Source organism: Mytilus trossulus, chromosome 4 (genome assembly GCF_036588685.1).
Source record: "Mytilus trossulus isolate FHL-02 chromosome 4, PNRI_Mtr1.1.1.hap1, whole genome shotgun sequence".
Lineage (NCBI taxonomy): Eukaryota > Metazoa > Mollusca > Bivalvia > Mytilida > Mytilidae > Mytilus > Mytilus trossulus.
In genome coordinates, this window is record NC_086376.1 from 83,899,230 (window position 1) to 83,914,949 (window position 15,720).

The window sequence follows — 15,720 nt, forward strand, 5'->3', positions numbered from 1 at the left end:
CAATGACAACAAATGGAAGTGTTTAACGACCTTGACTGGCTTTTCAGCCCTGGCACGGTCAGTATTGCCAATGAGACAACTATCCACTAGAGACCAAATGGTGTAGATATAAGCATCTATAGGTCACTGTCCAGCCTTCGACAATAAGCAAAACCCCTACCGTATAATTAACAAAACCTAAATGTTCATCTAGTTTTAAAAAATAATATATTAGACTACTGTTTACTTCTAATCAAACACCCTACTCTTAAACATCAGCATAGAACAGGATTAATGTAAACAATTTAATTTATTAAAAACTTTATTATTTTGACGAAGTATTAGCATAAAACTATTATCAAAAATGTTAAAATTATACCATCATATTCTTCTGTAAATAAAGTAAGAATTATGTAAAATAAACATTTATAAGTTTTATCTTCATAACACCAAACAAACATACTATAGTTATTTATATAGAGGTATAAATGAAATGAAATTACTGAAATTTAAAAAAGCAAACTTCAAGTAACTATATAGCAGGTATAATAATGATTCATATCAACTGATTATAATGTTTGAAATGTTGTCAACAAAATGATAGATTTTTTTGTATTAGCCAATCATAAAAAGATATGAAAATTAGTGTAAGTGTATATGCATGTTAAATATATTTTTATATGTAAAAATAGTGAATTTGAATACATGTACTAACCTTTGCATAAGCCTTAGTTTCTGCAAACTTAGCCTTGAAATCAAAGGTTTCAATGGTTGGCGTGGCTTCTTTCTGTCCAGCTTCAGCTTGCTTACTTTGTAATTCTCTAATGGATTCCTTAAAGAAAAACAAACATATAAATACATGTTATGCTTATATACTATTCCCAATTTCTACTTACTAATTGTGATACCTTGGTACCTTTAACTCTTGTTTTATATCATTTTCATACATTCTATAGGATTGTTTGCCTTTGATTTTCCAAGTTTTTTTTACAAAGTATTAAAACTAATTGCAGAATGACGAAGTAGTTTGAATTCAGTTATAATGTAAAGTTATATCTAACTTAACCCTTGTACTAAATATTCTACCTCTCAAATAATGTTTTACTGTGTTTTATTAGTTACTAAGTAAACTTATGCAAAACAGTTTTATTTCAGAAAAAGACTTACAATAATTTAGAATCTTGCAACACCTATACAATTGTAAAACTTTTCAAGCAGTATCAATATTATTAAAGATTCCTGTCTTTACTTACTTACCTTTAGACTGGTAACTAATTCTCTGAATTTACTAATAGTTGATTCGTAGTCAGCAATAGTTTCTGATGTAGCATCCAGTTTTCTTTTGTACTAGAAAATAAAGTTGATCAAAAATGTAATCTTAAATCAGAGTCATAACTTCCTTGAAACTTAAAACATAAATATGCATAAATATACAAGTTAGAAGACTGAAAAAGTATGTGTGTGTATATTGCTCAGGTAAACAATAATGAATTTAGACCAATGAGACAGTATAGTTCTCAAATACTTTTTTATATATACATGTTTATATTGACAAAATATCTTTAACAGTGCTTTATTGAAATAAGAAAATTTAGGTTTTAGATATTGCGCATACATTTCAATAGTGAACCAAGTATTTTCAAACTGCTTTACAGAATACATTGATGATATTGAAAATAAGATAACTAATTACAGAAAAATGTGACAGATCAATATAAATTACATAAGGCCTAAAAAAAAAAACATATGTGTTTCCGGTAACCTCATTTTGAAAAAAAGGGTCGGTAGGTCGGATTTTTTTTTTTTTTTTTTTTTTTTTTTTTTTTTTTTTTTTTTTTTGACATCGTAAATGAAATCCGGAAAATTAGCATGTTTTTTCCAAGTCCGGATCCGTAATTAGTTTCAAAAACCGGAAGTGTGCCATTTGCAATGTTTTTGAAGCACCTGCTGTGCAAATTTTTTGGATTTTAACCTATTTGGAATACCTTTTAACATTAATAAAATGTTTTACTGGCTTTCTACTAAATATTATGTCATCTACCAGAAGCCTGTGTCATAAACAGGATCGGATGATAATTTTTTTTTTTTTTTTTTTTTGAAGATCCTGAGACTACTATAACACAGAGATTGGTCACTTCCTGTACTGACCAGTCAAATCGTGATTATTTTTGTGTCATCGATAACATCTGAGTCACGTGACATGATGGGTTCGAGAAGATGGAAAAATCCGCCATCTTTGACTGCTGAAGAAAAATAATTATTTAGCGAATGTGTATGTTTAAAGAGGTTTATATTTCGGTAAGTGTGAATATAACATTGAGATAATCATTATTGTTTGCTTATAATCACTTTAAATAGAAAAAAAATGCAGTTATATACTTGAATTTGCTGACTAAATCGGAAGGTAATCTCCATTTTTTACCAGTGTATGGGACTGGGTCAATGAGAAATTCGATCATCACTTATAGTTCAGATGAACAATCTGTTTCCTTGATATTTAAGTACAAGCCTTGGTTATAATCCTTTGTACTCGTGTAAAATTTGTAATTTTACGAAATACCGTTTTTTTGTGATCGTGACATTTCCGATTCATAATTAAGAATCACACGTGACAAGGTAAATAAACAACATGAGGTCTGATAACGAATGAAAGGTTCATTTATATTGTTAGTTTAAGAAATTCAGACTTATATTTGGATCTGTTAATAAAATAAAAGCAGTCTTTTACAAGCAGGGAGAGGGTTGGGATCCTGCTATAAACATGTTTAACCCAGCCACATTATTTAAAATGCTGAAATGGAGGGGTCACTATGAAAACGTTTAAAATATAGAAAAGTAAAGGTTGGCAGGTAGAACTTACATAAATGAAGAGATTAATGAAAAATGAAGAGATGGATGCCCTATTTATAAAATTCCAATGTCCCCAGTCGGCTCCAGAAGCGATGAAGCAGCGCATCTATTTTGGGTAGGCAAATATCCACTTTTTGATATTGGAGAGCTCTGACGTCCTACGGCCCCAGCTTGTCTTGCAAAACAGCAGTCGGACATCAGAGTAATCTCGGAGTAATTAATTATGTATGTGTCTGTCCTAGCTAAGTCAGGAGCCTGTAATTTAGTGGTTGTAGTTTGTTTATGTGTTACACATTTGTTTTTCGTTCATTTTTTTTTTACATAAATAAGGTTGTTCGTTTTCTCGTTTGAATTGTTTTACATTGTCTTATCGGGGCCTTTTTTAGCTGAATACAAGGCTGGGATACGAGGTATGGGCTTTGCTCATTATTGAAAGCCGTACTGTGACCTATAGTTGTTAATTTCTGTGTCATTTTGGTCTTTTGTGAACAGTTGTCTCATTGGCAATCATACCACATCTTCTTTTTAAATTATGAGATCTTATAATGATAAAGGTTCTATACATTTTCATTGATAATATATTCTTTATTGTAGGATTATCCCAGAAAGAAATCATGCATTGGATTTGGAAGAACGTTGAAGTCTACTGGACAAAGTGAAAAAAAATTATTATTATTTTAAAATTTCATTGTCATATTGTTATGCTTGTCTCAGTATATGGAGAAATAAATATTTATGAATTTTGATATACATGTTTATTTATATGTCGATGATTTCTACAACTGAATTGCAGAAATTTACATACATGCTTAGTCTGAATGACAGGTCAATTAAAAAACACACAAGTAACCACACATCTTGATATATTAAAGGGAAAGCGACTTTAAGCAATACATGTACTCATACTATTTAAAGAGGAGATGTTGGTATATTACAGTAGAGAAAACGAATAGTCTACATTAACAAAGCAATTTACCAAAAAATCAGATATGACAGACATGAACCACACCCAACCACTGAAATACAGTATGCTGACTTGAGACATGGGTGAAACAACACAATCAGAACTAACTTTAAACATGTTGAAAAATGTTTCATTGCGGGATCATCAGACTGACTGTACATAAAATATTCATCATTGACAGATGAGTTGTGAATTGAATTTTAATTGACAGAAAGAGTGACATCATCATATACTATCATATTTTATAGTCTTGTTTAGATCTGACCCTGCTTCATCTTTATACATTCTGCAATGTTTTTGCTCACACATATAATTTGTATGATATTTTGATCATTTAGTCATGCAACCTGGAAGCTTTCTTCATATAGAACATCTTGTGTCATTAAACCTGGAACTGCACTATACATTAAATGGTATATAACTAGATTTGTTACACCAAGAAATACAATTCACCAAAAATACTTCTTCAGTTGAGGCGTGGTAATATTTGGAAATTGTCAACGAAAACAATGTGATATTACAAATGTAATTGAGTTTTAGATACTTCATACAACCTCAATCACTAGGGTACAAAAAATTATAATGTACGTCATAAGATCTCATAAAGATTTTGTAAAAACGCAATAAACCCCATATTCGAGAAATATTTGCCACTGGTGCTCTCATGTAGCTTAGAAATTGAAATTTGACAATCCTTCATCATACTTTTCACTGATCAAATTGAAAACAGGATTTTCATTATTAATTCAAAAATGTTGTTTTTGTTTTTTGAAACAAAAATATACCATTTCATCTATTTATATAGTTCATTATGGTATTGGTTTTGGCCATTGTTCTAGGCAGTTCGATTTCGGAATTCCTGAAGTTTACTTCTGTGTTGTTTGGTCTCTGAGGAGAGACTTATTACTTACCTTTTATCTTGATTAGAATGTTTGTTTTTCTTAAATAGCCATGGAAACCAGAAACGGAAGAATAATATAAAAAAGAAGATGTGGTATAATTGCCAATGAGACAACTGTCACCACAAGAGACCAAAATGACACAGACATATACCACTATAGGTTACTGTACGGCCTTCAACATTAAGTATTGTCACACTCGGGGCCACTGATATATAGCTTGTCGTTTCGATTGACAAGCAACTGCGGTTGCTGCTTCTTTTGTATTTTTTTGCAGTCTTTGCAGCAGAGACTTTATCCTTGTCAGATTCAATATCTGATGCAGTATAGTCACTCCGTTAAAGATCAAGAATTGAGATCGATTCCAATCATCCCAAGATAAAAAAAATCATTGTGAATTTGAAAATAAAAATGACGACGATTTTGGGGGAACATTTATTCATAATTTTAATTTTTATGGCTTACTATGTGTAAACTGGCCACATACTGATTGATACTTCGACATGATCGAAGATTGAAACAACAGCAGGGTCCAGTTAAGCTTATGTGAAGTTCTAACTCTTTCCTGATCTATTACCCAAGTAAATTATTCATTTGACTTTTATAATGAAATTTTGTGTTTCTAATGTATTTGCCGCAAAATACATTGTTTGCAAAATCTTTATCTAAATTGATTGAATAAGGAATCTTTGATTTATCATTTATTACTGACTATGAAAGGCATCCTTATTAGCTGAATCTTTAATAGGAAGCAATGACTATATGTGATCAGAAATAAACCGCACCACCTAATTATCAAACTGAAAATTAAAAAAAAAGACATAAGAGAAAGGGGTTGAAACCGAAAAAAATATGGGTTCAAAAATAAAATTTACGTAGGATAATCTGAATGAGGTTCTTGGTGGGGTTTCTTTATTTACTATAATAAAATATTTGATTTGATTATTTCTGTGTAATTATTCTCTATTTAAATTGTAACACCGAGTTAGTTTCTAGTCTCTATTCTTTATTTGACGGTCCATTTTTCTCCATTCTCTACATGTTTTTTGAACATTGTAAAACCCCATTTATACCCTCCTGAATCCTACCTCCAGTGCAACGATGGTAATTGACAAGGTTTACTGCAATAAATATGTAACATGGGTACTCGTAGTGAGCTGTAAAAATACCTTGTACAAGTATACAAGTTTATTGCAATTAACGGAGCCTCGTGTATCTTGAGGGCACCCAGCTGTGAAACAAATTCACCTCCCATGCTATTGAGACTACCTGTCTTTACAGGTAAAATACTTGTTTATTAGATACAATTAACGGACCTGTAGCAAAACAATGTACCAAACTTTAAGATGGATAAGATTAATCACATTTGCATTTTCGCCGCATAATTAAAATTTATTAACGAACTATAAACTGATTAAAAATATCTAGATATGAATAGTTAAACGAAAATATTAATAATTTATTTTCTTTTTCCCTCTAATTCAATTTTTTTTATGATTTATTTTTAATTATATCCGATACTGAAATAGACAATTAGTAGTCTCGGTGATTAGGTGATGAAATTTGTCGTCTGCTACTGATAAATACGAAACTACGATTGAATACGAAACTACGTTATATTAACGTAGCTGAAAAGGTGGAGACTCACACTACACGATAAATCGGTAGTGACCAATCTCTGTGTTATAGTAGTCTCAGGAAGATCCAATAAAAAAGTTAGGGTCGGGGCTAAAAAACAGGGTCGGTCGGGTTACCGGAAACACAGCTCTTTTTTTTCTCCGCCTAAGTAGACATTTATTTACAAGTTTTCATACAGATACTCAATATAAATATATATGTATACCTCAGCTACTTTACCATTAGCCAGGTCCATATCTTCTCTCAGTTCTAGCTCTGATTCTCGTGCATTCTCCTGTAATTCTTCATTCATTTCATGAAGTGCTTCCTGTAAGAAATAAAGGTGTACTTTATTATATCAAAGTGTGGGACAGAACAATCACTGCAATAATTTAATTGCCCCAAAATATAATAAGTGTTGAAATGAATTCTGTATTTGCAGTTTTTATCATATTTAAATCTCTGTTTTTGAAGTATACATTCAATGATTAAATTTTTTGCCTGTTCATTGCATCTAAATCTGAAATTTCTTTTTAAACAGATTATCCAGAATGTTTATATATTGTTGTTCTAATTACAATTCTTTTAAACAGTGTTATCAGTTGACCTGAAAAAAATTAGTTTCAGAATAAGTTTTTCTATGTTACACATAATTCATCTTACCAAATCTGCCATTTCTTCTTCAAGTGACTGTATCTTATCCTCTAACTTCAGATTTCTCTCTGTCAGAGTTTCTACCATTTCTTCTGCACCCAAAGCAGCATCCACCTTGTAAAAATATTTAGACAGATTTAAGGGACTGCTACATTTATTACTTTTAGTAATCAGAAGTTTTTATTTTTTTACTTGTATAAAAATCTAATAAAATATAGAAAATTTCAGTTAAAGTTAATACATTATTTGACATTAAGAATAACATCAACAGTTCATATATGAAAAATAAAATGCAGCTCATAAGTTTTTTAGTCTTTAGTTTTCTATGTTATGTCTGTCTATTATTTATTTGTCTGTCTTTTTCTTTTTTGGCCATGGAGTTGTCATTTTATCTTCGATCAATGGGTTTGAATGTCCCTCTGGTTTCTTTCGCCCCTCTTTTAAGGTTATTTCTTTACATTTCAACTTTATTTTGTAATACTAAACATTGTTCTCCACCAAAACGATTTGCATTGAGATTTTTGCAATATTCCAAACCAAATGAGCAGCATTTATAATGTGAATTTGATTATAATTATACTACACTATATACCTGATCTTTTAAGTCAATCATCTCAGCCTGGAGAGAAGCCACTTCAGTCTGTAACTTTTCCTTATCTTTCTTTAATGTTGTTAACTCTTTCAACATGTCTTCATTTAATTTGGTTTTCCTTGCAGCATCGTTCTTCTCTTGGTTTGATAAATCTCTCATTCTGATAAAATACATATTTGCTGAGCATTAATTTTATTTGCATTATAAGTATACTTCATTACTTTTCTTAGGTTCCAATGGTCAAATATAAAAAGTTCTGTAAACAGGAAAAACTTTGAAACTTTAATTTTCAACATGACAGCTTACATGCAAATTCAAATAAGCATACTGTGAATTCATTATTATTCGTTGGATACCAAATTTTGTGGTTTTCATGGGTACAGGTGAACCACGAATTCAAATGTTCAATGAATTACACATTTCCTGTAGGCTTTGTGTGCAGATATTTGCAAAACCACGAAATCAAATATCCATGAAAATGCTGGTTTCGTCAATCCAGGAAAATTGATACCCACGAAAATAAATGAATCCACAGTAAATTAAACCTACATATTAAAATTTAAAAAAAAATGAACAGTAAAAATAAAAGGCTTAAAAGCATATTACAAAATGAACAGAACATGGAAAATGCAGATCTAAACCTTCAGCATAAATTTCATGGTATTTCTATTCCACTTCCCAACCCCAGTGAATACTACAGTTTACACAAATCTGCATCTAATTCTTACTTAACAAGAGCATCTCTTAATCTCTCATTCTGCTGTTCTAACTGTTTAACTTGGTAGTCGGATGCTACACCATCTGTTCCTAAAATATAATTAGTTATAGTCAGTCTTCTCTCTAATCTGATAAAAATACATAATCTGTGTCCACACTTCACTCACAATGATCCAACAAATTTCAATTCTACTTTCTGTTTTAAAGAACTAGAGATCCTTTGCTTTTGTTGTAATGATACAAATCTTCAAACATTTGTTAGCAGGAATTACATAATAGAACAGAAAGTAGAACATAGTGTTAGCAGATCCTTATAAGGTGGTATGGACATAAGATCTGTATTGTAATAAGATTGCCATCATTAGTTTATATTTCCTAATATCATTCTGTTTGTAAAATAATTAATTACATATCACATTAATTTGCAATATTTTTCTAACAGAGTTTATAACACACTGTATTAATATTTATTTGAAACTTATGCTACAGAGAGAAATATAATGTAGAATTAAGGCCTCTCTAACCATAAAATTCTCCATTAGTAATAACATTTATTTTAAATTTATACACTAGTGGATTGTGACAAATGTTACTACCTTAAAGCGGCTTACACCCATCTTGTTATATTAAACATTAAGCATTGATCATCATTTTGGTACATTTTATTTAAGGTCAAGGAACAGTAAATGGGCTATGTCGCAGATTTTGCTAAAAATTTGCATACAACCTTGGCTCGTTGAACTACAACTGAAAATCGAAAAAATAATACATTTATCTCTTTTATTATCTGAAAAATTGCAGAGTGATTTCTTTTAATATGGGTGAATATTTGTATAGAAAGCACATAAAATCGGCGAAAAACCTTCTAAAATTTGTCTTAAAATCGCCAAATCTCTAATTCTACTCCATAGATTTTTCTTAAAAAACTATATATTGTTGACACATAAATTTCTGTTTTAATGATATTAAATAATCATAGGGTCACCGAATTCGTTTTTTGTCTAATAATCAATTTGATACCCTGTTTGTAGTGAAAAACGTCAAAAATCAACGTTTTACGGCCTGATACGCGATAACGTTACGATTATTTCGACGTTTTGTTGGATTTTTTCACAAAGAACGCAACTTTGAAAGATGTATACCGTAAAAACGAAGTCGGTGACCCTATCTTTATTTTGCATCATTATAACGGGAATTTATCTATCAACAACATATAGTTTTTTAAGAAAAATCTATGGAGTAGAATTAGAGATTCGGCGATTTTAAGACAAATTTTAGAAGGGTTTTCGACGATTTTATGTGCTTTCTATACAAACGTTCACCCATTTTGTAAGAATTCAAACAGTAATATTTCAAATAATAATTGAGATAAATACATAATTTTTCGATTTTCAGTTGAAGTTCATCGAGCCAGAGTTGTATGCCAAATTTTACTGAAATCTGTGACATAGCCCATTTACTGTCACTTGACCTTAAGTGCATTTTAATGATAATCTATACATGTTACTGCATGTATTGAATTGCTATGGAAATAATGTTATTCTATACATATAATGCTTACCCTTTTCACTAATTTCACTTCTGAGGATTTCAAGATCCACTGTCAGTTCTTCTACTTTCTCTTTCAAGTTTTCTACCTCCTGTTGTAAACCTTCAGACTGGGAAAAAAATATTTATGTCATTTAAATGTGTAGTATGATATATAAAATATACATTCTATATTAAAACAGAGTAAATGTTACAGAAAGGTAATTGACCTGAAATTGCCAACATACTAATTTATTCATCATATTTAATCTTCAATACATGTATATTATTTGACAAATAAAGTACTTAATAACTCATAAAAGTGACAAATCTATAATTATTTTTATTTTCAATGCAAAGGCTCAAAGAATATAGATTAAACTGTAATCTCTCTGAAAGGAATACTATCAATGACTTTCCTTGAAGATGAAGACTTAATATAGCATTACAATTATACATTTATTAGATTTTTATGAAACTATTAGTTTGATAATCTTTGTTTAAATCTATAGTAATTTTTTTTCCGACATTCAACTGCCAATCTTACTTTCTCCTCAGCCATTTCTTTATCAAGCGTAGCAATTTCCACTGTTTCTGATAAGTCTGTCATTTCATCTTTATAGGCATCAAAGCTCTCCTGTACATCTTTAGCATCCTATGTGTGAAAGAAAAACAAGAATTAACATCGTGAAATGTCTTGCCAGCTTTAAAGATTATAAATTTTATATTGATAGTCTTTTGGATGACATTTAGAAGAGGCAGAGTTAGAGTGCAGAAACGACAAATTCAACATTTTTTCATTTGAAAAGAGACTTAACTCAAGAACAAGAAAACACCACCACCCAAAATTGAACTTTATCTGTGTGGTAATAAGCATTAAGTATATGTTTCATAACATTTGTTTGAGGCAGATATGTCAGATTGAAAAAGGTAATTCATAAAAATAGCCTATGAAACAAAATCAGTCTCAAATCACAAACAACTCAGTCTAACTTAATATCAAATATCTTTTGTGAAAAAGGTGTATAACTGTGTTGTACAATGTATTAAAATGTCTTTACCTTCTTTGCAGCTAGTAGATGTTGTTGTGTCTCTTTGTGTAATTCTTGGGCTTTAACTTTGTACTCTTGCAGCTGTAATGTACAGAGAAATGAGTTATGAATATGAAATCAATAAAACTTACACTATCACTTTTCAATGCCATATACAATGTATAAATTAAAAATATACAGAAAAATTAAATTATGTGAATACTGAAAGGTCAATCAAGCTGTGACTAGGTAACATTTAGACTATTTATGTAATTCACTGGATCTGTAAGTCTCTTTCACTTGAAAGAATCTGGGATTGTTTTATAGCTTTTGTCTTTCCAAATGCAGACAGTCCTTATTTTTTTATTTATTACTGTTAAGCTTGTTGAGAGTATAAAGGAGTAGGTTCAGTAAGACCGCATTTTGGCCCTAAAATTTAGTAGTTTTACAAAATTGTGAAAATGTAATCTTTTAGCTATTTTTTTGCAAGTAGAATGCTTCTGTTACATAAATATATGCTGTTCTTGACAATACATTGCCCATATATCGTGTACTAGCATCATAAAGTCATGTTAAATTACCGAAATCTTCACAATTATAGCATTTTAGCTATATTTTAGACGGTTTCCGTCTTAAATGAAAGTGGCCGCATTCGTGTTCATTCATAATATTGAAATGTAAGTTGTATTTGACGATAACACATAATATATATAAAGGTTGAGGTTGAACACAGATGCGGCCACTTTCATTTTTGACATAAACCATCTGAAAAAATACGGTTTTTGGCATATTTGATAGATTTTTCATCTTTAAGCTTCAATCGGAGCGTTTTTTAATGACTGAATCAGTTAAAATCTTTTACATTAACTAATAGAATCAATTGAAATAGACACTTAAGTGTTTAAAAAGCGTCCTAAATATCTCGTTAGATGAAACTGAAATTTGGGGCCAAAATCGCCCCTTACCGGACCTTACTCCTTTGCAAAATTCAATCATGTTAACTGAAAAATATGTTGAATGATAATACTTTCATTAGTTTTCATTTTTGCAATGACATACATATGCATGCACATGAAATTCTAAATAATTTATCAACTTAGTCTAATCATTCACCTGCTGTAACTGTATTTTGACTTTTTCAAACTCTTTGAGTTTTGTTTTATCATCTCCACGTTTAATTTTCAAAGTCTCAAGCTTTTCATTAAGATCTTTGATCTCTGCCTTTAATCCTTCCATCTCCTGTAGTTGTTGGATGTTTGTTAGACTGCCCTCTGCTGACATACTCATGCTCATACGTTTGGTATCATCAGGTGTAATGCTCGGACGTTTAGTATCAGGAATGGCACCTTCCATTGACATTGCCATTCTACTCGTATCCATGACAACTTTCTCTGAAGAAAGACTTAATCTCTTGGACTCTTTTGTCATTTGCTGAAAGTATAAATCAGAGATTTTTATATAAGTTATATAAAGACCATGCTTCCTGTTATTTATCTCACATTGCTGCATGAAATTAAAACATAACAATGAGACAAAAACTATCAAAAGCAACATTCCAAGATGGCTGAAAGGTTTTACATCATGCTATTAATGGTGAATAGATAGAAATCCATGAATGGTTTATTTGCAACATTCCAAATTAGCACTTGCCTTATTAAATTTTACTACATAGAAAAATTAGCATTTTTCATGTTAGACTCTACTACATCACAAAATTAGCACTTGCCACATCAAATTCTACCACATCACAAATTAACAAGCACTTGCTCTATTACACTCTGCTGCATCTCAAAGTTAGCATTGTCATATTATTGGTAAATTGTAAGTTAACATTTTTTATTTTTTTCAAGAAAAATAAAATTTAACCAATAGAATATATAAATGTCGTCTCTTAAATCTATTTCTATTTCTTCAAGAATATCAAAATGTTAAAAAGCATTAATCATAAATATTAAGAAAAGTTAGAATCTTTTGAAGAAATCTCAAAACCTCTTGTTAGTTATATAATAATTACAAAAAAATGTTAATATTTTTTCATGTCAATATTCTATTGCCAATAAAATACTTTAAACCAGCTGATTACAAAACTGTATGTCTTAAGTTTTCTTCTATACAATTAAAAAGTATTTTTAAATTTAGACAACCTTGCATGACAACAACTTTTTTTCATTTTAGCTTTAGCAGAAACAACCTTAATGTTATCTTTGAACACTTTTTACATATAAATATATAGATACATGTATATAGATGGTTTTAAGTTGAAATCAAGTTTATTTTAAAAAGTAGAATGTTTAATTATCTAATTCAAACTATACTCTATACTCTAAGCATTCAGCAATATGTGTAAATATCTAAATACAGTGTATATAACTTGTACTTCTATAAACAAATAAAATATTATTACTACTTTTATTATTTTAAAATAGTACTCTATGATAGAGAATTAAATGGATATGAAAGTTATGGCAACAAAAAAGAACAATTCATGATATTTAGAGGTCAACTTCAAATTTAATTTCATTTCCAAAATAATATCAATAATTTCCAATAATCCGTGATATTTAGAGGTCAAAATCAATTTAATTTCATTTCCAAAAGAATATCAATAATTTTCAAATACTCATGATATTTCGAGGTCAACTTTTAAATTAAATTTCATTTTTAAAAGAATATCAACTTAACCATGTTAACTGATGGCATTTTTAATTTCAAACCCGGATTATAATTTATTTGTCATCTTTTTCTTACAGAAAAGGTAAAAAGGTAAAACTGTAATGTGTTGTGTTATCCCCAGTTAATCATTATTATTTAAGTATTTAGTATTTAGTATAACTTGGTGCTGTTGACAATATCCAAAGGGAATTTGCAGTGAAAACATGCTAATGTCATAATAACATATCATGTTATAATTCTCAAATTCATGCAGTATAGTTTTATCTTGTATTATAGTAAGTTAATAAGATGTTGTGATGTATTCAGGAATATATGCATTACTTCAAACCATGCATAATTTCAAAGTTTCCTAATAATGAAAGTATTTCAAAAGAGAGGCAAAAGATACCAACTTTTGTGTAATACAATTCACAAAGTCTGCTCAAAATATTGAATTTTGTGTTTGACATCTAATAAAAAAAGAAAAAAAATTTGCCTGGCAGATATTGAAAATAGAAGAAAAAAAGTTGTCAAAAATATGGTCAGACAATTTTGAATACTTGTCTGATTGAACCAAATTTTCCCCACACGTCAAGCAGTAAGGCATATTTCATGACCTCTGCACACTGTATCTGGGAACCTGAATACAACACAGAAGAATACAGATTATAGGTACTTGTACACAATTTACCTTATACATTGCAGGTGATCTGTACATACCCATCTATTACACAAACAAAATAAACTTTACAAAATCACTCGTTAACGTTAACGGTGACATGCATTCACAACGACATTCAATTACAACAAGATACATGTAGTAAAAGTAAATATTTTGAATTTTCCATTTATATGATAGAAATGGAAGGATATGTATAATGTATCAATGTCTAATAAAAAAAAAATCTTTTTATTGACCTTCATCCCTAATAGCCTCTATTACAGGACTTATATTTTCTGAAATACATGCTAATAGTCAGCTACTCAAGCTAAAATTAACTTAAAAACAATAAAAACACATTCAACAAGTTTGGCCATTTTAATTAAATGCATGGTTAAATGCAGTACTGATTAATCAAACTGACTTTGAAATACGAAAATTTATCTTGGAACCTAACACTACAGGGAGATAACTCTGTAAAATCAGCTAAACGTTTTAATTTCTTTGGTTTGTTAAGGGAATATTCTCAATGATCAAATTAGTGTTCTTCAAACTGCTATATAACCAGTGTAATTTTTCTAATAAAATGGTTAGTTCAAATTTTTGAAAATTTTATATTTTTGCAAAAGGGTCAAAGTAAATACTTTGTCAAAATTTTATGAAAATTATGTTGGGTACCACCATAAGTCTCCTCACACATTCTCTCAAGGAACTTTACTTGTCATTTTGTGATGAAATTCATTTTTTATATTTTCATTTCACATGTAGAACAGCCCATAAATTAATTGTATACCTATAAAATTCCTCCTTTAAATTTAAAAATTTAATATTCTTCTCTTGAACTATGAAAACTGACAATATTCAAAATTGTATGATCAAAATTTCATTACAAGATTACCTTGGGTAATTCTGATGGTTTCTCAACAGCTGACAAAGTCTCTTTACTACCACCATGACCACGTTGTGGTAATCTTGTCATAGAGCCAGGCTTGTCTTTACTTAAACCAGGAGTCTGTCCTACGCTAGACAAGTCAGATGGTACACTTGGTGCTCTCTTTGGTGTTGCCTCAGCTAAATTCTCTGTACCTTAAATTATAAAGCACACCTTGTTCACTAAACTAAGCATAAACAAATTTCTTTTTTTTTAATAGTCTTTGATGAGGATTACATGTATTCCAACTTCAACTGAAACTCATTTGAATGTAAAGAAAAAGAAAATTTCTTGTGACTGATCAACTTTGATAATACATTCATGTGCTCCACACATTCCTGACATAACGAGTTATTCTATCACTCATTGAATATCTTTTTTTAACTGAATTCTTGAATTACTTGTTCTACCATTTCATTTTAAATCCAATTTATACCATTTGTATTAGATTTCTTACTTTTTCCAGCATAACTTGGTGGACGTAGACCAGATTTGCGTGCTGACTTAGGTATTCCTGTTGAAGCAGGTTTTGCTGGAGTCTGGTGTGGTTCAGGTGCAGGAGACTTACTAGTATCATCATCAATAGATACTATCTGTAATATTCAAAATACTACTTTTAGAATATGATTGACGTTTTAAAATATTC

The 15,720-nt window shown here is 30.0% G+C and overlaps 1 protein-coding gene and 1 long non-coding RNA gene across 4 annotated transcripts in view; one reads left to right on the top strand and one right to left on the bottom strand.

Moving 5' to 3' along the window:
- LOC134716168 (dynactin subunit 1-like) overlaps nt 1-15,720 on the bottom strand; it is a 44,202-nt gene that overhangs the window by 21,569 nt on the left and 6,913 nt on the right. For 2 of the 3 annotated variants that reach the window (XM_063578967.1, XM_063578966.1), the window contains exons 4-16: nt 15,532-15,667; nt 15,042-15,229; nt 14,174-14,206; nt 11,944-12,261; nt 10,861-10,932; nt 10,347-10,454; nt 9,834-9,930; nt 8,284-8,362; nt 7,556-7,715; nt 6,973-7,077; nt 6,536-6,637; nt 1,237-1,326; nt 695-811 (exon numbers count right to left, since the gene is read on the bottom strand). In XM_063578967.1, the coding sequence (XP_063435037.1) occupies nt 695-811; nt 1,237-1,326; nt 6,536-6,637; nt 6,973-7,077; nt 7,556-7,715; nt 8,284-8,362; nt 9,834-9,930; nt 10,347-10,454; nt 10,861-10,932; nt 11,944-12,261; nt 14,174-14,206; nt 15,042-15,229; nt 15,532-15,667 (1,605 nt within the window). The remainder of the gene's footprint in view (nt 1-694; nt 812-1,236; nt 1,327-6,535; nt 6,638-6,972; nt 7,078-7,555; nt 7,716-8,283; nt 8,363-9,833; nt 9,931-10,346; nt 10,455-10,860; nt 10,933-11,943; nt 12,262-14,173; nt 14,207-15,041; nt 15,230-15,531; nt 15,668-15,720) is intronic. The other variant, XM_063578968.1, reaches the window with a different exon arrangement.
- Nucleotides 2,084-3,575, top strand: LOC134714248 (uncharacterized). The gene is made up of 2 exons (XR_010106520.1): nt 2,084-2,277; nt 3,424-3,575. It is a non-coding gene; the product is annotated as an uncharacterized LOC134714248 (long non-coding RNA).